General features: G+C 34.6%; 3 protein-coding genes across 5 annotated transcripts in view; all 3 read right to left on the bottom strand.

Moving 5' to 3' along the window:
• The window catches only part of LOC131427708 (serine/threonine-protein kinase ATM), a 33,845-nt gene extending 26,049 nt beyond the window's left edge, over positions 1-7,796 (bottom strand). The window contains exons 1-2 of the mRNA XM_058591145.1: positions 7,692-7,796; positions 7,550-7,638 (exon numbers count right to left, since the gene is read on the bottom strand). The gene's annotated coding sequence lies outside the window, so the exon portion shown is untranslated. The remainder of the gene's footprint in view (positions 1-7,549; positions 7,639-7,691) is intronic.
• On the bottom strand, positions 2,003-6,154 carry LOC131427709 (uncharacterized). The gene is made up of 2 exons (XM_058591146.1): positions 6,067-6,154; positions 2,003-6,006 (listed from the first exon to the last, which is right to left on the bottom strand). The coding sequence occupies exon 2, from the start codon at positions 5,913-5,915 to the stop codon at positions 3,648-3,650; it is 2,268 nt and encodes a 755-aa protein (XP_058447129.1). The 5' UTR covers positions 5,916-6,006; positions 6,067-6,154; the 3' UTR covers positions 2,003-3,647.
• Positions 7,797-9,818: 2,022 nt separating the features above from the next.
• Positions 9,819-11,978, bottom strand: LOC131427707 (syntenin-1-like). 3 transcript variants are annotated; one of them, XM_058591142.1, is made up of 4 exons: positions 11,851-11,972; positions 11,709-11,798; positions 10,705-11,155; positions 9,819-10,641 (listed from the first exon to the last, which is right to left on the bottom strand). In XM_058591142.1, the coding sequence occupies exons 3-4, from the start codon at positions 11,143-11,145 to the stop codon at positions 10,087-10,089; spliced, it is 996 nt and encodes a 331-aa protein (XP_058447125.1). In that variant the 5' UTR covers positions 11,146-11,155; positions 11,709-11,798; positions 11,851-11,972; the 3' UTR covers positions 9,819-10,086. The 3 variants fall into 3 exon arrangements, with proteins under 3 accessions (XP_058447125.1, XP_058447126.1, XP_058447127.1); XM_058591143.1 differs by having other exon boundaries at positions 11,709-11,783; XM_058591144.1 differs by lacking the exon at positions 11,709-11,798 and having other exon boundaries at positions 11,851-11,978.
• Between the last annotated feature and the right edge of the window lie 15,687 nt (positions 11,979-27,665).

The raw sequence follows: 27,665 nt of genomic DNA, 5'->3' as shown, positions 1-27,665 counted from the left end.
AGACAAGCTAAAACACGGCCACGCACAATAGCTGTCAAAAACTAACTGGACATTCAAATGGACAAAACTTGATTTATGTTTATTTTATTCATGTATCTTTCTCTAACAAGAATAAAGCCAACTCATAGAGGTTTTGTATCAATAATCATCCCATTAGTAGAGTCGTCATTTTTTTTATAAATATTTATTGAAATATCAGTTAAACTTAAATTATTAAGATTTAAATTGGGTGTTCAGCCACAACTGGTGAATGGCGGTGTGAAATTTTTGACACTCTTCACCCTGTGTTTCTAAAACCGGAAATTAGATCCATTCTTTCGTATGAGATCATACTCTTCCATTTCAACCTTAGTTTTGTACGAATCAGTAAGAATCTGATCACTATTTCTGGTTCTTCCGGAAAAGGGAGATCGATTTATTCCATTTTTTTCATCGCCTCACTAGCTGAAGGCATGAAATTTTTGATGTGGAACACATCTTTATTTTCTATATAGGGGGTGCAAATCAGAAACTCAAGGAAAAATACATGTAGATATGTGGTCAGGGTTTAAACACTTAATGCTCAGACTATTTTGTATCAATTATTAATATATTCCATCATTTGATTGGACATATTTCTAAGTTTCGATTTGAACATATCACGCCACGTCTTTTCAATCATATATGATTGAAATTTTGATTAGTAGCGATGTATTAAAGGGAAAGCATCGCTCTGATTGGTCAATCGATGCAGAAGCGAAGCTGTTGGAAGCACGCGAATCGGTAAATAGAAACGAAATTATAGCTAACGTTTCATTCCTACACGTAGCATGCTAGAGGTAGATTGTTGCTTGACAGCAAGACAAAAAATGTCATAAGTGTGCCATGCAAGCTTGGATAAAATTCCATGTTATGTCGTTTCGCCTGAGAAATTGACAACTACCCCAGGATAAATATAAATATTTTCTGTTACTGTTACTGTTTTAGACTAAATTTTCGCTTTTCTTGAATTGTAATTTTAAGTAGAATGAACTGATTGGTTTATTTTCTAAACCATATGGATGATTTATTGATTAAAATTAGGTAAAAAAGCGCCGGAATTCGTTTTTACGCACATTGTTGACATTACTCATACGCTTGCAAAGAGTCTTGCTCCTTAAATATCGAAATCGCAAGTATATGCAAAGATAAAATAGCATACATTTGGGATGTTGATGTAATTTCGTCGGCTATAAACAAAAATACAAATCGAGACAAACGATGTTCTGTGTTGGTTCCTAATCAAGATCAATTTAAGCAGACTCTCGTGCAATTGCGAGTTCAAAAGTGTAACGATTGATTGAACTGTTTGATTGTAGATCATTAGAAATTTTGGTTGCCTTGGTGGAGCTGATCCTTGTAGTTTTTTACACTATTCGGTAGTATAAAAATTGTTATTAGTAAGCTCCTAATTGTGGCGGTCAACCCTTCTGAATCCATGCCATGGCTTCCAATGCACCGTACCTCAACAAGTGAGCAATACTGTAATCTTAAGAACATATTAAACATTTAACAGTATCGAAAGGAGCCAGTTAGGTGCATTTCTCCTGAATTAGTCTCAACGCTCAAATTAAATTGACCCGATAACCAAACCAATGTATTTTAGTAGAATAAATCTTCTGTAATTAGGGGAACACGTACCAGGTTATTTTTATGAAAAAACACATTGATTGCAAGGGAACCGTTACAGTTATTCAATTCAAAATATCGGTTTCTACACGTTCTGGTAGTTTGTGGATTCCTTACCAGTAAAATATGCTGCATTTGGTGTTTTGATGGCACAACGAGGGAAAAGAGGTGGTAGTCGGATGGAGCCAAGTCAGGTGAGTAAGCCACATGATAAATGATTTCCTCAAAAGTTACGAATGTACATGGTTTACGAACGATTCCTACTTAATCAATAACAGAAAACAATATTTCTGGTAAGCATGGAAATAACTAGTCACGGGAAGATTCTTTTTATTAAGTTATTAAAAATGTATAGTTACACGAAAAAAGAAAAATATATTTCGATCCAGAGAGATGAAAGATAATTTTCGCTGTTAGTTTCAAACAAACATTAATAAGTCACATTTAATTGAACAGGAAACTCTTATAGTCGAATCTTTATAATTGATGCATTATCACTATAAAGCGTTTTCTCTTGATGAAGCAATTTTTTGAACAATTTCAAAAATTTGGTTTTGTTTTTTAAAGTAAGGCTACACATTTTTTATTGAGCTCGAAAATGCTCCACTAGATGTTTTTTTCCTCACCTATGTATTTACAATATTTGAACAAACGCGACATACTTTAACTGTGCAAAACACTACTAAAAGACACAACTATCACGAGCATCTATGATATAAAATAATCAAGTAAACATTTTCGAACATTTGCTTATAGCATACACATATTTTATTTGCAGTGTTTAGTACTGGTAGAAGCGAAAAATGAGAACGACCTAACATAACAGGCAGAGCAATTTGAATCTTATTCCAAGTATTCATTTTTCCGCGTCGATTCTAGCTATGATAAGTAAAATTATTTCCATATATACAATGCTCAATTGCCCACTTCCATATAGTATTCAAACGTGTTTTATACTGTTTCAAATACTTTCTGAACTATATGTTTTCCTAACGAAAAACTATTTAAAAAAGATTTACTTAAATTATTGGTGTTAGTTTCGAAAAGCTGATCTTTTGAGGGGTGAATTCAATTAACAAATCGTTATATATTCTATATATAAATAAATGAAAAAAAGTATTGTATAATATTAGAATAGATGATCACGCCCATTGTACCACAATAAGCAACTTTTCGGAATGTAGTGTATAGTGTACGGAATATTGAGACTGCATAAGAACAACAGAAAGAATTGGAAATAATAAAGTGTTTAAAACTTTATAGTTGCAGAAGGTCTAAATATGAAAAATTGTTCAGACCTAAAACATAAAGCTGAAATCAGTTCCAATGTCACAGTAAAAAAAACGAAAAAACTACATGAATTTATATCAATTATTTTATACGTAATAATTCATTTTAAAGCAAACATTGCTCAATTTTATCACACGAAACACATCACTCATTTTACACATATTAACAATAACAGGCAATCGGCTGGATTACAGATTTGCTTTCAAGGAACTGTCGGCTTTTTGTGATTCTGCCTTATCTGTTTCGGTCTTTTAAAGTAGTCCCGCTAGATAGCGCTCAAGTAGCAATTGAGAAATGAAGGATGATAAACAAAAAAAAAGAATCAGTTAAATAACGGAATTCTAATTTACTTATTTGGCTTCTGGATCCTGGTTGTTGTTAGAAAATGTTTGTTTCATACAAATTGTGTTCGAGTCGAAACTTTGATGTAGCTCGAAACAGACGACTATCCATCGTATGAGTTTTGAATTATATACATATTCATGCGTTCGGTTTCCATTTTCTGTTAGATGTATACAAAAGTTGAAAGTTGATTAATCATAAAAGGGTACATGTTTCATATAACGAAAATAACTACATGTTTGTCTTGCAGTAAGACAAGAAAACAAAGGAAAAGCCTCTGTGGCAGTTAGCTTCTAGCGTGCGCATATTTGACTAGTAAATAATATTTTTGCTACGGTAACTTGACCTTATTAAATCAAACTGCATCATCAAACCACGGAAGAATCCGCTGTAATGAACCCGAGAAAATCATTTCCCTTCACTCGCTGTGGAAATCTTTCGAAATGTGATCGGATCGTGTGTAGAATGATGTTATCGCGATCGATTTTAATCGTGTGCTGAGGGTTCGGGCTCCGTGTGACATTGTTAAGTAGATTCCTTGCTGTATCGGTGATCAATTCCAAACATTGAATCCACTGGTGTTTTTGGTTGGTTTCGACACTGCTCGGTATTTTATCGAAAAACGTTTCCATTTGAAAGATAATGGTGATGATAGAAGAGAGCAGAAATTTACAGCTTGTTAAATAAGACAAAACTTTGTCCCCCGTGATAACCTGTGACACTTCGAGGAGATCCATTAATTGACTGTACTGCACGTGACGCTCGAATTCTGTGTACAAAGCAAACAGAACGCCTTCTTGGTCGTCACGATCCTTTTTTGTCAGCAACGGAATCGTCAAAAACATAGCAGACCAGAAGGTCCAACGACAGGGATGCTCGCGCAATAGAGTGAAAATTCGCCGAAGAAGAATTTTACCCTTCCGTACTCCCATAATCGACGTTAACTTATCTCGGGTTAATCCAGCGGTCAGCAAAACCAGTAGTTCGTCAAAAGTTTCAGGCTCCGGGATAGACGAACATGATGATGACTTATAGTTATCATCCATACTCGAAAAAACTGTCTCACTCATTTCTTTTGTCTGCAATGCAGCTACTATGGCAGCTGGATTTCTTAAATCTTCCATTTTAAGAACTATTTTAAACATAGTCTCGATGTGTAACAGAATGTGGCGCGACTTTCTCTGCATTGATACTTCCAAAATAGTATTACCCTGATTCGTAGACTCATTTCCTACTACATCCATATCAATAATTTTCCGTGGAGCAGTCACGCTTCCGCATTGTAGTTTTCCAAGAGAATTCTCGAACTGTAATGGAGTATATGTTCGTGGTTGGTCGTTTTGATCATTGTTGTTTTTAGTTTCGGAACTCTTGCGTTGACGATTAACAATCAGTTTAGATTTCAATATGCCCCAATTTCTTGCCAACGTAGACCTTAGCAGCAACTGACTCTGTCCTTTATGCTGAGTAAACGGATGATTTAACCGGTTGTCGTTGTATGCTTGACTATCGTTATCACCTTTCAGCGCATCCAATCTCTCCTTGAAAACAGTGAAATAATAATCGTTTATGTATGGCATTTCCGAGTTAAGTTGAGTAAGTTGTATTCCAATAAGCCATTGCTTTTCTCGTTGCGTCATCAGGTTTGCATATTCGTCGTAATCTGGTCCTTTCGGTGTGTTGTACCGTTTTTGAGCAGTATGATGTTTTCGATAGTTCAACGAAAGCATTGGATGGTTTTGTTGAATTTCCTGTACAAGGCGATTGTTGAAGTGATTATTCTGGCTATTTTGATTCAAGGGTTGTCTAACGGGTAATAAAACGCACGGATGAGGATAAAAACCAAACTGATGAGCAGTTGAAATCCTAGGGTGCATTGCAAGGTTACTTATTGGAGTATTATACCGTGATGGTAAAAAATTGTACGGTAGAAACCCAATCGGTAATCGCGATTGTTGATTCAACGAAGGTGGAGGCGGAAACATTGGGCTCCTAATTGCAAGCAACTGTGCAGGAGGTACGACTGACTGCAGTGGTATATTTGCCACTGAATTGACTACATGTCTTTTGATTTCCGTCTTCATTTGGTTCCGTTGAACTAATTTTTGTTGCTGGTGTTCTGTTTTCCAGCATTCTAATTGTTGTTTTTGGATTATGTTTCTCTCGATGTCTTCTACAGATATCATTTTTTCATGCCCAATTGAAATACCTTTATTAACCTGATGAATTAAAGTTTTTTTCGATGGACTGTTCCAGATATGTGGTTTCAAACGCATTTTATTGCAGTTGTCATCGGTTAAACTCAAGTCACCAATAGTGCTTGTACTATAGTCCTCATCATCTACGAAATCAAATTGCGACAAATGTAAATCTAGTCCGTCATCCTCATCGAACAACGTATCCTTTCCATCTTCCAAGGCGTCCGAATGCGAAACCTTACTTCGCTCAAGTCGTACAAACGATTCGTGAACATTTTCCCAGTCACCCTTGTCTGGATTCCCAAAGGTCTCATCATTCAAAGCATCATACTCATTATCAGAATCAGGGTTTCTGGAACTGTTCATTCCTTTTCTACGGAAATCATCTCCATCATCCGATCCTGGTGAAGTTGTGTCGAAACCAAAAAACGAATCCATTTTGCTATATACAGTAGTTCCTATTTCATTTCGTCAAATACAACTTTAATCTATATGAATATGACATGCATTTTTGTCCATTTATGAATACCTGTTCAATATATCTAATTAGTTTCACACGAAAAACATACTTTTATTTCAAATCTCTTACGAATATTGATGTATTTATATTTGCAACATCGACAAGCCATCAGTGACCGTCAAGGATGCCAGATATTTTTTTCAAAAATCTATGTTTGATTCTACACGCAGAAAAATGGAGCTTGTTTGAAAGAACAAACCAGTTAGTAGATTTTAAAATTTGATTTGTTTATTTCTATCGAGAATATGACTGTTTCGGACCAATTTCCCCTTTCAACATCAACAATGATCTCTGTTTGATATGATTAAAATTTTTGGTCTAGCCAAACAAGAAAAATTTTCTTCCAACTGATTTTATTTTTTTAATAAACCACCTATTTATGGCTGGAATTTATGAAACTGTCATTCAATGAAAGTTCACATTTACACAAAACTTATTTTTATGAAAGAATTGAATTAACGAAGTTTTAAATAGGATATTCGAAAGCAATATTGAGAGTATATGCACTGTGTTAACCTAGCATAAAATGCAAAACCCTTATAAGTTATTATTAACACCCAAAAGCATTCGAACTGTTACTTGGGAACAGATTTGTGAATGACTAGAAAGGCTTGTGCAGGATTAGATGAAATTATTCAGGAATAAAAATTATTATGAGTTAACTTAGAGTAATTTGTCCCTTTGAGTTTTTCTATCCTTCGGATAAATGGTTCAAAGCCAAACAATTTAGTATGAAAGTTTAGATTCTTTTGGTTTTCGTGTCTTCCTGCATTTTTTCATGGCAGAAAACCTAGTTATTGCTGAATTCCAGGGTGCGAAGGGCGAAACATTTAGCATAATTTGGTTGTTTTCCGAACATTTCACAACTGGTAATAATAAAGGCGATGATAAAATAACACGAATTTTTTTAACTTTCAAATTTCACGAAAATACATGCGGGCTTATAGAAAATATAAAACAGCAACACATATCATTTTCCAATTTGACAGTAGAACCGCTCGTATAAATAAAATTAAAATGGCTTGCTAGAGATATGTCTGTTCCAGCTTTTAGCATTCATTCCTCTAGAGTTCAAAATAAACCAATACTATTTTCAGACCTAATTTTTAGCCACCACGTTTTGTTCAAAATCCAAATTGTATATATGGAATAAAAGGAATCAGATTTTCTAACATTTTTAACCATGAGTTTATGTAAAAGATCCTAAAATACCAGTGTATACTTGAATATTTATTCTCCTTAGTAATTAGTAAAATAAACATAATCGTCATCATTCTACTGTTTCAAATAATAACTTTATTTGGGTTCAATTGCCACTAACGAAGTCCCGATATTTATAAAATAACTGCGGGGAAAGCACTTTCGTTTTTCAACTATGGATATTTTCGCTAGACTGTAATTTGCGCCTTAAAACATGAGCTGAAATATTTCAGTTGAACGTTTGAACAGCGCCAGAATGATTCACAATTTAACCTCATTTTTAACAATACATCCACTATAGTATATACTAAAAACAGGTCTGTTATGGATATATAATCGGACGCATACTTACATACTACTTGGAGAACACAGCACCCATACAAATGGTTGTTTCAAATTAAAATTGTTCGACCACAATTGTTTCTAATACTGCAACTTTCACTAAAATTATATATATTCGTTAAACCTTTAATTTGACTCTACTTAAAAATTACCGATGTTTTAAAAGTACACTAGTAACACTAATATATTAAACAAAAACACTCATCCGCAAATAATCAACCACTCGTTCCCGAAAAAATATGTTTACTAATATTGAATGACATATGAAATATTTCATACCCATATGACCGGAGAACACACAGAAAAAAACTGTACAAATTAATAAACCCGCCTGGTTATATATAATAAACAGTTATTCATTTAGGTTTTGGTACCTCTTGGGCACCTGTTTGTGCTAAAGCGCATATGACTGTTTTGATTGTTTTACGTTTCGCATTTAGCTCATCAGTGCATTAGCAGATTATGTTGAACTGCTAATGCTACCTTGCGGATCAACATAATCCGCTAAGTAGATGTAAAGTATTAGCTATTTGCCAATCACTTATCTGCACCAAAGTGCATCCGAACGTCTCAGGCGAAAACGAATTCGCGACTATTAGATTTTTTATCGTGACGTCACAAATGAACAAGCATTCATCCTTGACAGTTCAGCGGTACTGTTTACAAACAAGCTTAAACAAAATCGAAGAACACGTCTTAAACAATCATCTTTACACTTTGCAACTAGTCACTTTTATTCAATAAATATCAAAAACAAACCGTATTCAATCGTGAACAAATGTTTTAAACCTTTATTTAGGCACTACGAACCGTAAATGTCTGATCCAATTTGTCAATAAACAAACAAAAGAAATTTATGTTTACAAACAGTACTGCTGAACTGTCAAAATGTGTTCATCCGATTGAGGTTAGCAGTGACGGTAAAAAACAAATGAACAAGTATTCATCCTTGACAGTTCAGCGGTACTGTTTACAAACAAACTTAAACAAAATCGAAGAACACGTCTTAAACAATCATCTTTACACTTTGCAACTAGTCACTTTTATTCAATAAATCTCAAAAACAAACCGTATCCAATCGTGAACAAATGTTTTAAAACTTTATTCAGACGATATGGACCGTAAATGGTCTATTAGGTTTTGCACGATGACGACACAAATGAACTGCCGATGAATCAAGTTCATCTTTGACAGTTGCCGTGTACTTGTTTTGTTTTGCGACTACAAGGTAAAAATTGAAAAAATGACGAAAAAGTGTCTTTTAAAAAACGTATTCCACAGTGAAAATAACTAAAAAGATTGCACTGTATGTGTTTCCAGTATCAAGGAGCGATATATGTATGAATCTGTTAAGTGTGAGGCGAGTTGCAATTTTTACATTCGGACGATGAACTTCTGATGAACTTTTAAACTGTAAACAAGTACACGTCGACTGTCAAAAAAAGTTCATTCTGTTTATTTTTGTGAGGTTATGTCATGTTCGTGCAAAACCTAATATAAGATTTTTTATCGTGACGTCACAAATGAACAAGCATTCATCCTTGACAATTCAGCGGTACTGTTTACAAACAATCTTAAACAAAATCGAAGAACACGTCTTAAACAATCATCTTTACACTTTGCAACTAGTCACTTTTATTCAATAAAGCTCAAAAACAAACCGTATCCAATCGTGAACAAATGTTTTAAAACTCTATTTAAGCGATATGGATCATGCAAATTGCTAACAGACAAACAAAATAATCTCTGTTTATAAACAGTACTGCTGGACTGTCAAAATGTGTTCATTCGATTGAGGTTAGCAGTGACGGTAAAAAACCTAATATGGCCGTAAACATATGCTAGGCATTTAGGTTTTGGTACCTCGTGGGCATGGGTTAGTTAGTTAATATCAACAATAAAATCAGTACGAACAAAAAACTTTTTCACATAATCACATTCTAGCTTAAAATTTAATCAAATTTATTAATCTACTAACTGCTTTGTTATTCTAAAACATTTCCATTGTTCTGCGATAATGAGTACTTTTGGTATTGAAAGTGAGAGCTAAATTGTAACTTAACGCCCTTATTCTGAATAACGTCGTATCGGTTTTTTCCCTCGTATTTCATTTGTATTCCCCATTACGCTAGCAGACGTTATTCAGAATAAGGGCGTAAGTTCTAATCTGTTTACCTTATTAAGGTAAATTAGCGAATTTTCTGGGTACTGCGATTTTGGGTTCGTACCGTTCGTTTGTACTGGAAAAATTAAAAAATAATATTTAATGATGGTGATAAAAATCGATTATATTTATTCGCATAATTAAAGATGTTTTTGACAATGTTTTATACATCTAATAATCAATAATTAGTGGAGATGAACATGTATCTTATATGCTTAATTGTACAACATATCCTAATGATTTTTGTCTAATTTTACGCAGACAAAATTCGTAGTAAATGCCTACATTTTATGTTGTTATTACATAACATATGTGTATAAAACGTTTAGTATGTAAATGGAAGTAAATAGATTTGGCAATGAAACGAATCTCCCACAATTTCTCTAGAAATCTGGCACAGAGTGGTCCATTTTACTTCGGATGAAAGATGTTGGTAGTTTTTTCATCATCACGTCATAGATAATACACGGTATAATAGTCAGAGTTATGATCGTTCCACCTTCATTTATGAGTTGTGTTATCTCCTTATCCTTAACGCCAATTACATTTTGTCCGTTTATTTCCAGAATTTGGTGATCAATTAGAAGCCCATTCCGTGCAGCTGATGATCCTTGCACAATCGATGTTATTTTTCCATTGTTGAACTGAAATCCGAGGTGTCCAGCAGAGTCCTTGTGCAACGTAACAGCTCTTTCGAAAGGACGATCTCTAACAACTAGTGAGATGTTATTTTTGTCGCTCTTTTTAAGAAGTTTATGGACATCGTCAACAGAAAACCCTGCCACAAGTGTACCATTGATTTGTAGAATTTGATCTCCAAATCTAAGTCCAGCCATCGCAGCCGGACTATTTTTAACAACCAGTGCCACAAATACTCCATTATTGATAGATTGCGCGCGAAGTCCTACTTTTTTATCCGAGCCCTTACAAAGAACCAACTAAAATGAAGAAAAGAGAAACGAATAAGATCCTGATGTTATTGAATATACTTATGTCATTACTTCTCGAATTCCATTGGTGACTTGACCACGCTGCAATCCAACCGAACCACCAGAAATTGGGGCAACCATGCTAGCATTGTTCACAACAGTCATAGGCAAAGACTCCGATTGGTAAAGTGAGACATGGCCACCCCGGTTAAGATATTCTGGCATGTTTGCAGCAATTACCTCCCGACTCAACTCCAGCCCCATATAGTCGGCCAAATCTGGGTAGTAAAACTCGGCCTTCTCTTTCATTGCTTCTTTTCCACTTGTCAAGACGGGTCCCGTGGGAAGATCGTTGAGTTGGGGATAAGGATTCATCGTATAAGCTGGTGGAGGCTCATGATTTCTGTTTGTCTGATATTGCTGTTGAGTTGCAGCAGCATTTGCAACAGCAGCACTTTGTGAGTGTAAGATCTTGCCGACCTGCATGTCCTCCAGTGAAGGATATAGAGACATTTTGATTGATCTGCAAATATAAATAGCCATCAATTGATTAATACAATCAGTTATTTTTTACTGTTTTAGGTCAAACTGCAAGCTACTTATTGCAATAGTATAGTGATCTTAAGAAAAAACAAAGTATATGTTTACACCAGGAATCAGACTTAAGACTGAAGTTGATATTTTGCGTATTGTTCGTTGTATTGAGATAAGACAAAATATTCAACAACCTTCTGGTGGAAAACGGTATAAAACGAAGAAAATAAATTGCAACATACATGAATGTGTATGATTCAATGCGCAATTAGGGAATATTAGGTACTCAAGATATAATCTTTTCTGTAGAGCAGTTTTCAAATATTTCATATGATAGCAAAGAATTCAACAAAGGACTTTTGTTATGCGCATATCCGCTTTTTTTATTTGAGCAGGATACCATAGTTACATCTATAAATATGTATGTATCCTCATTGTCAGTTTGGGGTGCTGGAGTTATCTTCCGTGGAATATGAGACAGCAAATAAACATTTAAATATAATGCGTATATGTTCAAACATGCTTTCATGCGTTTAAGTTACCTTTTTTATCCAAAATTCACCGTAGTCAGTATTTGACAACAAAGTGTAATAGTGACACAAATTTGCGAAATAATCCTGTATACGACCAAACTGAAGTTATCATCAATTGATTAGATTGAACGAGTACATGTTAAACACTCACCTTTTTGAACAAACTCAAATGATGAAGAAATTAACACTTCATAAATTTTAAATTTAACAAGATTCCACAACGTACTTCAAAATGCTTCTGCTGATAGTGCGATGATGAATCATACCTTCATGCAGAAAAGAAACAACAGAAAATAATAAAATACTAGGGGTCCTTAAACAGATATATCCACCAACTGAAGAAATATTTCATGGTATTTTCCGTTGTTCCATGACGTAGCTAGCGAAGGTGATCAAATCGCTTTGAGATACACTCAAAAAAGAAATCACGTTACTTCTATCTGTATACATACATGAATCTCATCCACCCAACTTTTCACTTAAATTCTATTAGGTAGATAGATGGATTGTACCAAATTGGTCATATATCATGCATCTTAGTCGATAGGTAAATAATATATCACTTGTCCGTTAGAAGCAACGTGAGTTTCCTATATTTTTTAAATGAAGTTCACGTAACAGTTACATGACTTGAACATACTTGTTGAGCATAGGAAAATCACATAACAATTACATGAAGTGGTACATGATTATATGATAAATGGAACTCAATTAAAACCAAGATTAATTTAAATAGGTATTTTTTGCAGAATTCATTTTTATTGGATCGCTTGTTATATTATATACATTTACATATTTATTTATTTGGTAACATTATCTTAACGAACATTGAATAAATTAAATTAAACATTAAATATATTCTTAACTCTAAATAAAAACTTATCATCTACATTATGAACCATTGTTGGTGGTCGATCAAAATAATCAATACTTATAATATCAACCAGGGGTAATGAACCAGATGTTTCAAATGCGGCATAGTGCTCATTTCGACCAGTGACTACCCATGATTGCAAAATTAGGTAAAAGTTTTCTTCAAACGACAAAATCTCTATAATTTCATAGAGTACAGCTTGGTCGGATAAAAATTTTAGGACAAACTGTCCTGTTTTGTAATTAATTCCTTTGTAAACAATAGAGCTTGATAATTGGTAATGAAAAGTACTGCTATTAATTATAATGGGTTGAACAGTTTTAGGAAAATAATTACGAAAATGAAGATCAGCTAGTTGAAAATCTTTATTTTCTTGTCTCTTAAAAAAGCATTGATTAAGGATATCATGCGAAAATTGTAAAAAAGCTTTAATACATAAGGTAAAACAAATGTTTTTTCTAGATGTAATGATGTGACAGTATTGTTTAAATCCTTTATGTTTTGCCTCATTTCTGAAACACATCATATTTTGAATGGGTCCGGAGCTGAGTATTATTGTTGGGTAATGAAGAATAAAGTGGTGTTTAGGCTTAAGATGTGTTTTGAAGAGCTCTAAGCACAGACTAACAGACATGACAGTATGAGAAAATTGTTAAAAAAATCATTTTTCGTGATGCACTTGTTCCACCTATATTGTACTGCGTGAACTATTTACTATCGGTACACCCCTTGTGTTACGTAAAAGGTTTTTTACTAGTTGGTTTCCCCTCGTTTGTCAACACCGATCAGCTGCTTACAGGGTTGCCTGATTTCATCAAAATATTTGATAATGAATTGTCACAATAAATTATTGGAGTACGTTGATAATATATTTAACTTTTTTAGCGATGTTGGTAAGTAAACATTTATTTTACTCAACGTTGTTCATCTAGACTATTTTTGATTGTGTTGGTAATTTCCATCCGAAATTAAGACCAGAAGCAAGTAAATATTGTAACAAAACGGGTTCGATTTTGTATTGCGTTGTAGGATGAGAAGTAGGCACAATTCTGTATATAGTTTTGGCAATATGTAATTAATCTGTATCCTGCATGAAATTCGCATGGACGTATACAAATCAATACATTACAGGTAATTCTGTATGAATGGCAACTCGGTTGGTAAATGAAAAAAATAAACACAGTCTAGATGACAGACAGGATGTATTTGATATGCTAACGTGGCGCCATCATGACATATCCGAGTACTGTCCCAACTAAAGGAATATTCGAAATGACCGTTTATATGGTTAAAGAATCTAATTTGAGTGTCTTGTCTGTTAGTCTGTGCTCTAAGTATGAGGTGTGATGTGATTCAATCTGGCTGTGCAACTGATCTATTTCTTCTACTGAAAATGATCGCTTCAAGCATGAATCTACTAGTGTAATCAACTTTTTAGAATATATCCACACAGGTTCATTTTCTGGCACATACTGTCCAACAATGAACGTGAAATAGTGACAAAATATCCGCATTTCGTTTGAGGTCATTTTCAATAAAACGGATTTACGTTTCAATTTACTAACGAATATTTCAGTTACATCTGGCATTCTAGTTAGCTCAGTATCCAAACAGATCCTGCCTACTTCTCTTCTACGTGTATTCAAATCGTTGATAGAGAAATATTGTTTCGAGTATATGCAAAAATTTAAAACCTCCGTAAATCCATATTTACATATGCCAGTGCTAAAAAAATCATGCATAGCATCTGCAGTTTTATTTTCTGTCACGTGGAAAGATGGCAAATTGTTGAAAACTGAATATCCGGAAATACCGGTATCACTGTGTCTGTTGATAGCTACATGTTCATCGTAATCTAGCCTCCGTCGAATGCAATCAGCATTGTTCTCGAGTATCAGACCTAAGCAATTCTTTCGGTCTTCTACAAAAACGACAGTAGAAAGTTGCGTTAAAACTCATAGATAGAGATAACATTGAGTGTATACCTAGGTTATCACCTTGAAAAAGACAAAGTACAATTCTTGCAAATATAAGTTCACCGTCTATTCTTAAGAGTGTAGATTTCTTCTAACATTGGTGTTATACCAAAGATAAACTCAAGATTACAATGTCCCATACGATCCTTTGAAAAATGTTGGGTCAGTAATCTTGAACCAGTTGGTTCAGTAATAATGTAATTTTATTGACCCTCCGTTAATAAGCGTCGACCAGCTCCGACAAAATGCCATGGAAACAATACAAGTTACAAAGGAAGCCAACATATGTTTACATTCAGCACATAATGATTTCTTGCCACAAGTGACTTTAATGCTTCATGGGATGAGCCAATAACAAACTGAATAAGTTCTAGCCAATGGTTCTAAGCAGTTTTTACTTCCTTATTGTTAGAATCACTGGATATAGGGCAAAATTGCAAACTTAATATTTTTCCAAACATAAACAATCATTGTCATAGTCAGAGATGCCAGATATTTTCATAAAAAATCTGTATTGATTCGTATAAAATATCTGTATTTATCTGTATTCGCTAATAAAATGAAATATCTACAATACAATTATGTTAAAAGGTGTTATTCCAATAGATTATGGTTATAGCACAGACTAACAGACAGGACACTCAAATTAGATTCTTTAACCATATAAACGGTCATTTCGAATATTCCTTTAGTTGGGACAGTACTCGCATATGTCATGATAGCGCCACGTTACCCTATCAAATACATCCTGTCTGTCATCTAGACTGTGTTTATTTTTTTCATTTACCAACCGAGTTGCCATTCATACAGAATTACCTGTAATATATTGATTTGTATACCTCCATGTGAATTTCATGCAGGATACAGATTAATTACATATTGCCAAAACTATATATAGAATTGTTCCTACTTCTCATCCTACAACGCAGTACAAAATCGAACCCGTTTTGTTACAATATTTACTTGCTTCTGGTCTGCCGTCATTTAATTTCGAGTGGAAATTACCAACACAATTCAAAATATTCTAGATGAACAACGTTGAGTAAAATAAATGTTTACCTTCCAACATCGCTAAAAAAGTTAAATATATTATCAACGTAATCCAATAATTTATTGTGACGATTCATTATGATGAAACCAGGCAACCCTGCAAGCAGCTGATCGGTGTTGACAAACGAGGGGAAACCAACTAGTAAAAAAACTTTTACGTAACACAAGGGGTGTACCGATAGTAAATAGTTCGCGCAGTACAATATAGGTGGAACTAGTGCATCACGAAAAATGATTTTTATAAGAATTTACTCATACTGTCATGTCTGTTAGTCTGTGGTTATAGAGTGGTAGATTAAATTTCATATCTTATATTATATTCATCGACGAAATTTTATAGTTTTTTCCTATCAACAACAATTGAATTATGGTGCCATACTTGTCTAATTTGAAAATGTTCCATTCATAAGTTGAGATGAATTTCCAAAACCCAATATGCAACGTCAAGTCAGGTAATACAACTGTCAGTCTGGCAATAATGTTTCATGATGCCAAGACTTGTCTAACTTTTAAGTTCAATTTAGTTACAAATTTTAATATAAATGTATTTCAGTGTTCTTCAATAAATATCTGCACAAAAAATATATATTTTAAAAAGTGATTTGTACGTTGATTCCTAAACGTTTATCTCGTCATTGCAATCAAATGCTGATAGATAGCTCAAATACTAATAGATAGTTTAATTTTTTCCTTAATACTTTTGGTGAAATCTGTATGAATCTGTATTAAATTTAAGAAATATGTAAGAAATCTGTACTCTGTATCAAATCTGTATGCGCATGTGAAAATTTTTCGGCGCAAAAAATAATAGAAAAATATACAAGTTTCAGATGTCTAGCTAAAATTACTTCCGTGTAATTTCTTTTTATACTATCAGCCAAAGAAAATGCCACAATAAAAAGTTTTAATGTATTTTTTATTCTGCTTGTTATGATTTTATTTTTAGTACAAAATAAATCCAAAAAACCTTCCTTCCATCAAATTTTTAATTGAGCCGTAGTTTTAGTCAAGTTTAACCTCTGAATAAAAAAAAATAATTATCGAAATATAATACATTAATTAGAATTATTTGCGAAATGGTTCACAGACTTAACGAGTTCACCACATTTGTAAAATTTATCTATTAACATTTATTGCCATTTATCATTCTATTTATTCGATGGAATGAATTCCGCAATGAATAAACTGTCATTTTGATATTTTTTTGAATATCACGTGTCATTTCGCCTAATCATAGACATCATATTAACAAGATATCCAGCTCTCTCATTTTCCGAACAAATCAATAAATGTCAAATTCGTGCGCGCCAAAATAGCAGCAGTGCGCACCCATTTAATTGGCATATTGTCGCAAAACTGAAATGTAGAGGCGCTGCTTGCTTAGAGATGATGCTTTCAGCAAGAGCTGTCGAATCGGTAGGAAAATTTCTAATTACTCCACCTTTTCAACAATTTCTTATGAAAACGGGCAAATTCATTTGAAAGATCATAGTAGAAGTGGAAGAAAAAGTTTTTACTCTGAGGTGGTAATGTTGATCTTAGTTCATTGTGGGAAATCTACCGTTTATTCAGAATAGAGCATTAAACCCTTTTTTCAAATGACTAGAAATAACAAATAAAGTATCCAGAATAAATAGTACTCGATCGCTATACATTCTAGTACTCGAGAAATCAACATTACACTGGTTTCTGTTTAAAAAAATGTTGATCCGAAAAAACCTACCCTTACCCAATTTCACACATTTCTGAAGATTTTCCATGTTTAATCGTAGTTTACACTAAAAAAGTAGTAGTAATCACTTTGAAATCGATTTTCTTCTACTCCGAGTGTACTTTTATTGCTGATATCTATTTGTACTATTGAATAAAGGATAAAAATGTTGCAAATCACTACTGTCGATATGAAAATTTCCGAAAGAATCCTCCTTTTCTTGGTTCCATTTTTCATTGGCAGGTGTCGCTACTGGTAAATCAGCTTTGCGACAATGTGCCAATTGACATGACATGTTGAATGTGATGCCGTTCGATGGCGTTGCTGAACTGAAGATTGATTTCGCTCCAAGATGACAGGGTCTGGCCTAATGCAAATTACACTTAACCAAAGACATCATATCAACAAGATATCCAGCTCTCTCATTTCCCGAAAAAATGATTGGCATCATCCTTTTTTGCGAGCTTGGTGCCCTCAGGTGAGTCTCGTACATAGAAGTAGGGGAGAGAAATGTCAAATTCGTGCGCGCCAAAATAGCAGCACTGCGCACTCATACTATTGGCATGACATGTTGAATGTGATGCCGTTCGATGGCGTTGCTGAACTGAAGATTGATTTCGCTCCAAACTGACAGGGTCTGACTTAACCTAAGAAGTAATAAATCAAATAACCCTCAAATGTGTCATGAATGTACTTTAGAACCATAAAATTTGCTCTGAGCAGAGACGCCAGGTAAAAAATTCGAATATCTTCAGGCAGGGTTGCAAAAGTCTGTAAATTCGAAAAAATGTCTGCAGGCTTCAATTTCTCTATAAACTATGATACACAAAACTGGCTTGGTAAGCAAAAAAACACGCAGCACCAACTTAAAGTCTGTAAATTTCGACCACTCAGTTTTCAAAAGTCTGCAAAAAAGTCGGCAACAAACAATATCCGCAACGCCATATAAGAAATCTGCAATTTACAGACAAATCTACAGACCGGGCATCTCTGACTCTGAGTGAAACTGTCATCCAATGAACACGCATACACACAAAACTAGATTTGATCCGAACGAAGAATTTAACCGGCAAAAATGTTTTAAAGAGAATGTTTAAAAATATTATTAAGGGTAAAAGCATAGTTTTATTATAGTACAAGTTGTTTCATTTTTAGTTCAGTTCTTAAATCTTAAGGTGAAAGGTATTACATAAGCTTAAAACGGTAACGCGGTTTTACATTAATCACGTTTTTTTACTTTAATGTAGATAAAATACAGAACGAACTTTATTCTTTGGCGGTCTGGTCGAGAATGTTTTACACGTTTCGAAGGGAAGTGGTAACTATCTGTCTTCGAGAAGTTTCCCGGATACACTCTAACGCTATATCAATAAAGTGACAGTTAACGCAAAATTTTATTGAAGGGGTAAAACTCTACTGAGGGATAGGATTTTTAACGTTGCTACAGCTCTTCCATCCTGACACTTCTGTCGGCCTCGACAGCTTACTGATTTATCTATTCTCTTAGTTAACCATTGCATGTTTACATTTATATATTTACATAGATATAATAACCGTAATCCTACTAAACCCTTTGATCGTAATCGATTCAAATATAAGTTTTTACTCGCAGTTTTTTTATTATAATAATTCGATCATTGAAACTCATCATCTAGATACTCGATTTCCTCATATTCAATATCAGAGTCCGAATAATCATTGATTTCGTCATTGTTGACCTTTTGGTACAGTCTCATGTTCATAGGATCGAATACACCTTCAAAACGACGGTTAGATACTTGGTATCCATCTAAAACGGAAATTACATATCTATTGTGATCAAGAACCTTCTTGACAACGTACGGGCCTTTAAACTTTGGCATTAATTTTCCTCTAATTCCTACTTGCTTCACGTTACGGATCGAGACAAGATCTCCTTCGTTGTAACGAGTACGAACTTTGCATCGTTTACCATACTGCTGCTTATTATAATCTTGCAGCTTACTAATCGATCGCGATGCTTTCTCACGAATTTCAGTTAAGTTCCGATCGTCATTCGAATTCAACTCAATCACGTATTTAGTTAAATCATCTTCAACGTAGCGCTTCTGCAGTACACCAAAAAGCAAACGTGAAGGTACACAACCAATAGCACGGTTAACTGTATTATTAAGCAAATATTCAACATCAATGAGAACTGTATCCCATTGTCGGTTACGAATTTCTACTATCTTACTAAGTAAAGGAATGAGAGTTCGATTGTAACGTTCTATTTGACCGTTAGCCTGCGGACACGCAGTTGCCACGAGCTGATGTCGAAAATCGTTATCTTTACTGAAAGCTTTAAACAAATCTGAAGTAAAAGCTGCTCCTCTATCCGAAACAACAATCTCTGGCGTTGAATACGTAATAAAATATGATTTCAAGTGCTTCATCGTTTCGCGTGAATTCGTTGTCTTCGTCGGGTACAATTTTAAAAATTTTGTAAATGCATCAACTACTGCTAGAATATGCTCGTTCTTCCCGTTAGTTTTTTCTAATGGTCCTAAATGATCAATGTGAAGATGCAATAACTAGGTAGGCGACGGTTATTAGAATGACATTAAAAGGAGAATATAATTTCATCTCATGCCGAACAGTTGTGTTTTATTAAGCTCTACAAGAATATCACAAATGGCGACGAGGATGGGATCTCAAAAGAATTTATTTTAACAAGATACATTAAATGTAAGTCTGAAGGAATTATTGAAGGTAAGTGTGAGGAAAATCTTGTACTAGTATAAAAAAAAATGATGAAAAAAAAATTGCAGAAAGAAAAAAAAAACTGATTGAGAGAAACAAGTGAAGTTGCTATCGCGACGTGAAAGCGATTGGAAAAGTATAATATGAGATACTCGACTTGAAAGAGGTTGAAAAAAAAACTAATATAATTGGTTGCAAGGCAACAAGTAATTTACTCGACAAGAAGAGGTTTCGAATCATACAGGAAATTATCTATTCTACTTTGCGAAACGGAAGAAAGAAAAGCTTAAAACCTAATTTGAACAAATTTAGACGAATTTAATCACATTTCTAGAGTATATATATCGAAAAAAAAAGTTATATGTGCTTACATAATAATTATTCCAATTTTGAATTTCAAGGATGGACGGCAGTAAATTATTTATAAACCTTTCATCGTTTTCGTTCATAAATGTACCGTTTGCTGAAAGAAGAACTAAATGGTATGCATGGAAACGGGGATTTGAAATTTGTTTACGCGCAGCAAAAGTTACTGAATCTACGAATAAGAAAGATCTATTGCTAGCTCATGGCGGGTTGGAGCTACAAGAAATATTTTTCAACATTCCTGGAGCCGACGTAGAAGATAACGAAGACGAAAACATAGATTCTTATAAAACAGCTATTGAAAAATTGGACGATTATTTCGCGCCACAGCGTCACGATGCGCATGAACGATATATCTTCTGGGCAATGAAACCGGAACAGGATGAAAATTTGGAAAAATTTGTCATGCGTGCACAGACTCTTGCTTCAAAATGTAATTTTGGTCAAACTGCTGCAGAAAGCTCAGCAATAGCAGTTATTGACAAAACGCTACAGTTCGTACCAATTGCTTTGCGGGAAAGATTGTTACATGAAAGAGAATTGACAGTAGACGATTTGATTAAACAAGTTAACGCATATGAAACAACACGTTCAGCTAGCAATCAAATCAGTGCTCAAGCTATTTTACAAAGTAACACAACTGTTTCTGAAACTGTTCAAAGGATTATCAAAACATGTAAATTTTGCGGGAAAACTCATGGAATAGGTCAATTGTGTCCTGCATGGAATAAAACTTGTTCCAACTGTGGAAAACGAGGTCATTTTCGGGTAGTATGTCTTTCTCGAAATTTCAATTCAGAAAATCAAACCTCAAGCGAGAATACACAGTTCTTTGGAAAAAGGAATCATTTACAAGCATTTAAATCAAACATTTCAAAAGATCAATCCCAACATTCCCGGAATAAACAATTTCGTCCTACGCGCCGATTGCATGCGATAGATGATGACATAGTAGAAGAAGAATGTTTCGAACTGGTGGAAATGGTATCATGTGTTAACGATTCGGATGAGTTGGTTTGGGTTAAAGTAGGCGGAGTTCTGATTGAAATGCAGATCGATTCTGGTGTGCAATCTAATATAATTGATAACAAAACATGGGAAACAATGATACAGAGTGGTATAAAGACAATCGGAGGAAACCAGAAACCAGATCGCAAATTCAAAGCTTATGCTCAAAAGGATTGTTTAGTTGTAACAGTTATGTTCGATGCGGAGATTGTGATTCATGATGAGGATCGGAAATTAAAAACAACAGGAAGATTTTATGTTGTGGAAAATGGCCCGCAGCCTCTTTTGGGTAAAAAATCAGCTAAACAACTTGGAGTTCTTATTGTTGGTCTTCCAAGTCAACAAGAACTCGTTAGACACGTCGCTGCAGTAAGACCTTTTCCAAGCATTCGAGGATATAAAATTCACATTCCAGTAGATAAATCGATAGCGCCAGTAGTGCAACGTCTTCGAAGATTGCCGTTTGCCACTTTAGAGCGTGTGGAACATAAGTTGAATGAGTTATTAGCCAAAAATATCATTGAGCGAGTTTCAGAGCCCAGTCGATGGGTATCTCCAATTGTGGTTGTTGTAAAGGATACAGGTGATATTAGATTATGTGTAGATATGAGGCAAGTAAATCGAGCAATATTACGAGAAACACATCCGCTTCCTACAATTGAAGATATCCGTTGGAAGCTTAATGGAGCGACATATTTTTCCAGATTGGATATTAAAGACGCATTTTATCAGCTAGAGTTAGACGATGAAAGTAAACCTTTAAGAACATTTATCACACATAAAGGCTTGTTCAGGTACGTTTATCTAAATAAACTGCTCATTTAATCTGAAACTGGATTTATTGCTTTCAAATTCAGATATAAGAGATTAGTGTTTGGAATTTCGTGTGCTCCAGAAATGTTCCAAAAGGTAATAGAGCAGATCCTGGCCGATTGTAATAATTCAATTAATTTTATCGACGATATAATCGTGGTGGGTAAAACAGAGCAAGAACATGATGAAGCACTTAACAAGGTTCTGAAGAAATTTAAAGATTATGAAATTCTTTTGAATCAAGAAAAATGTAAATTTAAATTGATCGAGATCGATTTCTTAGGACACCGATTTGATAAGCATGGAATGTCTGCATCTATAGAAAAAATTGAAGCTATACAAAAATTTAGATCTCCGGTCAACGCAGAAGAAATGCGTAGCTTTCTTGGTTTAGTGAACTATATTGGTTCATTTATACCTAATTTGGCAACTATATCGTTCCCACTTCGAGAATTGACAAAGAAACAGAATTCGTTCACATGGGGCCTAGAAGAACAAAAGGCATTCGCTCATCTTATCTCATCGATTAGCCAAGTTAGTACATTATCTCACTTTGATCCTAAACTTCAAACTCGGGTGGTAGCTGATGCGTCACCTGTAGGTCTGGGAGCAATTTTGTTACAGTTTTTGGAAGGTGAGCCTAAAGTGATTATGTACGCTAGCAAAAGCCTTACCGATACCGAACGCAGATACGCCCAAACTGAAAAGGAAGCTTTAGCTCTGGTATGGGCAGTCGAAAGATTTCAAATTTATTTGTTAGGAATTCATTTCGAGTTGGAAACGGATCATAAGCCATTAGAGGCAATTTTCTCTCCGAATTCTTCCCCGTGTCTACGGATTGAGCGCTGGGTTCTAAGACTCCAATCGTTCAGCTATGATGTTGTCTATCGAAAAGGAAAATCTAATATAGCTGATCCGTTGTCACGATTGTCGCAACCATCCGAGACAAAGGCATTCGATCCAGATTCAGATGTATATGTAAGAAGAGTACTTGAATTGACAGCATTAGATATTGATGAACTTGAAAAAGAGTCTGCTTGTGATCAAGAACTCAATGAGTTGCGAGAATGTTTGAATCGTGGAATTTGGAATTACACTTATGAGGCAATAAAACCATATCATGCCTTTAAAAATGAACTCGGTAAAGTTGGAGATTTAGTGGTGAGAGGCTCTAGATTGATCATTCCCAAAAGTTTAAGACAAAGAATGTTAAATCTTGGGCATGAAGGTCATCCTGGAATGATAAAAATGCAACAGCGTCTGAGACAATCGTGTTGGTGGCCAGGAATGGATGACTCAGTAGTTCGATTAGTTAACAACTGTGAAGGATGTCGTTTGGTAAGCCAACCTGAAAGGCCAGAACCAATGGAAAGGAGAAAATTACCGGATGCTCCTTGGATAGATATCGCCATTGATTTTCTTGGTCCATTACCCTCGGGTGATTATTTACTTGTTGTAATTGACTACTTTAGTCGATACAAGGAAGTTGAGATCATGCAGAAAATTACGGCTACTGAAACAGCAAATCGATTGGAAAAGATTTTCATAAGGCTTGGGTATCCTCGGACGATCACATTGGATAACGGTCGGCAGTTTGTAAGTACAGAATTTGAATCTTTCTGTAAGACAAGAGGAATCATATTAAATAAAACAACACCGTATTGGCCTCAAGAAAATGGATTGGTAGAAAGACAAAACAGATCTTTAATCAAACGATTGAAAATAAGTCAAGCGTTAAAGCGTGACTGGAAAAATGACTTACTTTCATATCTAATTATGTACTATTCAACTCCACACAGTACAACACACGGAACGACCGAAATCAGCATTTTCGCGAAAAATTTAGTTGATTTGCTGATTTTAGTTAGTTATTTTTTGAGACAACTAAAAAAATCTTACTTTTGCTGATTTAGATTTTTTATTCTCATTCCCTTAATAATAATAAAATATTTGTTGAAATGACTATTTTTTTTAGTTGAATTCACAAATTAAACGTACTGTCATTTCTTAGCTAAGGCACACTTCATATCCAGTCAACTAATTTTTTAGTTGAATTAAAGAAATATAATGTTGTTTTCAACCAATATGAATGGTTGAATTGGCTTCTGCAATCTGCAGCTATATGGCGCCCTGTCACCGAAACGGTAACACCTTAATGACTACTAGCCACTAGATGGCACATTACTGCCGAAAAAAATTCAGACGCGGTTGTCTTTTCTATATTGGCAGGTATAAATACGATGTTGTGTTGGAGAAAAAGACATAAACGAAACGTAAACATCTTTTTGAATTTTTTTTCTTCTAAATCACTGTTTCTTCATTCTCACTGAAAACTTTGAGCACTCGGAAAACAAAAACCGAATACAAATAGTACACCGGACGGCGCAGCTCGGAAGGTTTGAAGATACAAAAAAACTTCATCACAATTAGAGTGAAACATTCGAAATTCACTTCACTGTTCCGCGTAAAAAACATTATTACGCACAATCGCTTCAAGTGCGCACAAATTCTGAATAAATACGATTTCCACTAACAGTTTACGACATTTTTACATATCGGTTTAGAAATTTAAATAAAGATATATCGAACACATGCGAGAAACATCAAAACAATGTTCAAGCAGTTTCAATACGACTGTCCTTTTTAGCTTTTTAATGGATCGTTTTGCTTTGACACTTCTCATGAGTTTTTGGCTAATAAACTTGTTAATAATACCCATTTCAGTTTTGGTTTTTTGTGCTGTCCTTCAGTAATGATGGTGATAGATATATAGAAACAAATTTTCTGATTTTAATAACAAAATTAGTTGTCAATGAGAATTTCGTGTTGGATTGAAATATTGCTGGTTTGAGTCCAGGATATTCACCAACTAAACACATTCTCTAAAACTAAGAGTTTTTTCAGCAAAGTAAATGCTCAATTTTAACTAATTTTATAGTTATTTTGGAAATTTTGTTGTTAAAATCAACTAATTCAAAAACAGTAATACGAATTAGGCGCAGAGCTAATTTCGGTCGTTCCGGCAGGTAAAACTCCAAGTGAACTGCTTTATGGAAGAAACATAAGAAGTGAAATACCATCTTTAAGAGATGTATGCACTGCTGTGCCATACTCAGATTATAGAGATCAAGATTGTCGCATGAAGGAAAAAGGAAAAATTCATGAAGATATACGCCGTAATGCTAAACCTTCAGATATAACAGTTGGAGATAAAGTATTGATCAAACATGTTCTACAACGGAATAAACTAATCCAAACTATCAGAATGATCAAAGAGAAAAACCTCAAACAACTCCGGAAACAACTACTTCCGAAGAAATTTCTACGGAAATTTCAAATAAACAATCAAGACCAATTCGAGTAATCAAGAAACCAATGCGGTACAATGAATAATAAAAAGGCGGGTGGGTAATGTCAGAGACATAACTGGATGTCGTGAATACGAAAACAACTGACATGTTCCTTAACACTTCCGAATATCAATTAGTTGATCACACAGCGAAAAGTGCACAAATCTAACCAAACTGTTCTTGATTTGCACTAAACTGAGGATAATTACCTTCGATTTGCGAACAACAAATCCTAATAGTTCTTTAGAAAACTTTTAGAGCCATTAGAACGACTGATTTTGTATAATGCTCTCCACCGTTGTTTTTTCACCAATGCTAATGACTGGCAGCTGTGACGTAATCGTTCTTGTCGAAAGCGAAACTAGTTGTGCAGACGACACAAAACACATCTGCTCGCAGGGGCGATAGAGTCCAAACTGATTCAATTTTTGTTGAGAGGCTAGTTTTTACCTGATTTCTTTTGTAGCTTTTTCACTATAAAAATAGACGCATACGGAATTTTAATGTCGATTATTTCATTTCAGATTTGCATAATTTATTGAAAGCAACTATCAATATGCTGTAGGGATTCGTTTCTAGCATTCAGAAGGACCAAATTGAGGAACTCACTACGATATTCACCACTTTTCGGAACATTTTTCTCGAACGATTTGTTGTACAGCAGCAGATATTTTGTTCTCTTCCTCAGAACGCGTTCTGATTGGCTGGTGTTGACATGGGTCAAATGAGACAGGTTTTTAAATACTGTAATATTGAAATACTTCAATGCTTTTGCTATACACGTTTAAATTGAAAAATTTCGATTCTATTGGTAGTTAGATTATATAAATCCTTTCACAGATCACTGAGCTATGAGCTTTAAAAATACGAGAAAAGCAAACGCGCCTTATGAATTATCTCTTTGATACTCGTTTATACCAAACATTTCAGAAAATTTTAATTTTGAATTATTTGAGATTATGTCACACAACTGGAAATTTTATCATAAAATTGTGATCATATTCCCGATAGCATGTAGCAAAAATTATGTTGATTCGTTAGATACAACAAGAGATATTCACGATCAAAAACTTATCACTCTCTCAGAGGGTAAATTTTGAAAAGGCACCCCATAGTAAAGTAAGTCGTATTCACGACAAAAAAAGGAGATGTGAAGATGCAATAACTAGGTAGGCGACGGTTATTAGAATGACATTAAAAGGAGAATATAATTTCATCTCATGCCGAACAGTTGTGTTTTATTAAGCTCTACAAGAATATCACAATCAATATGGATAGTAACGAATGGTTTATTAGGTTTGTTAACAATATTCAACGGTCCGTCTAGTTTTCTCCGTTTCGAGTTAAATGATATACACGTTACACATTTCGCGATATGTTCCTTTAGTTTGCTACGTAAACAAGGAAACCAATAAGTACGTTTGATAAGCTCTTCGACCTTGTCAATACCAAAATGACCTAAATGATCGTGGTATTTGAAGATCACTGAATTTTCCATATTTTCGGGAACGTATAACAGAAGACGATTCTTGTATTTGCGGAAAAGTATGTTATCGCGTATCTCGTAATCCTTACTCTCCGTTAATTCTAATTCATTTTTAATTTTCACTATTTTTGTATCCTTTAGCTGGTTCACATATAACGCGTTTTCAAAAATACTATTCGATTCACACGCTTTATCCACAACGAGACAATACATACGCGATAAGGCATCCACGTGTTGCATTTTAGTTCCTGATCGATGCTCGATTGAATAATCAAATTGTTCGAGAAAAAGAGTCCAACGTGCAATTTTCGGGTTAACATCTTTTTTATCTAGAGTCGCTCTAAGAGAATTGCAATCGGTCACAATCGTAAAGTGAATCCCAAATAAATAAACGCGAAAACGTTGGAGGCTGTATACGATAGCTAACGTTTCGAGTTCAAACGAATGAAGTACCGATTCGGCCGCAGTCGTTTTACGCGAAAAAAACATCGTTGGGTGAAACTTATTCTCATGCGTTTGTCGCTGTACAAGTATTCCACCGAAACCGTTCGATGACGCATCCGTATGTAGCTGTGTTTCTAGTTTTGGACTGTAAACACTCAAAACTGGCC

The sequence above is a fragment of the Malaya genurostris genome, chromosome 2 (assembly GCF_030247185.1).
Source record: "Malaya genurostris strain Urasoe2022 chromosome 2, Malgen_1.1, whole genome shotgun sequence".
In the NCBI taxonomy this organism is placed as follows: Eukaryota; Metazoa; Arthropoda; class Insecta; order Diptera; family Culicidae; genus Malaya; species Malaya genurostris.
The sequence above is the reverse complement of the archived record's forward strand: the minus strand, read 5'-3'. Positions and strand labels throughout refer to the sequence as shown.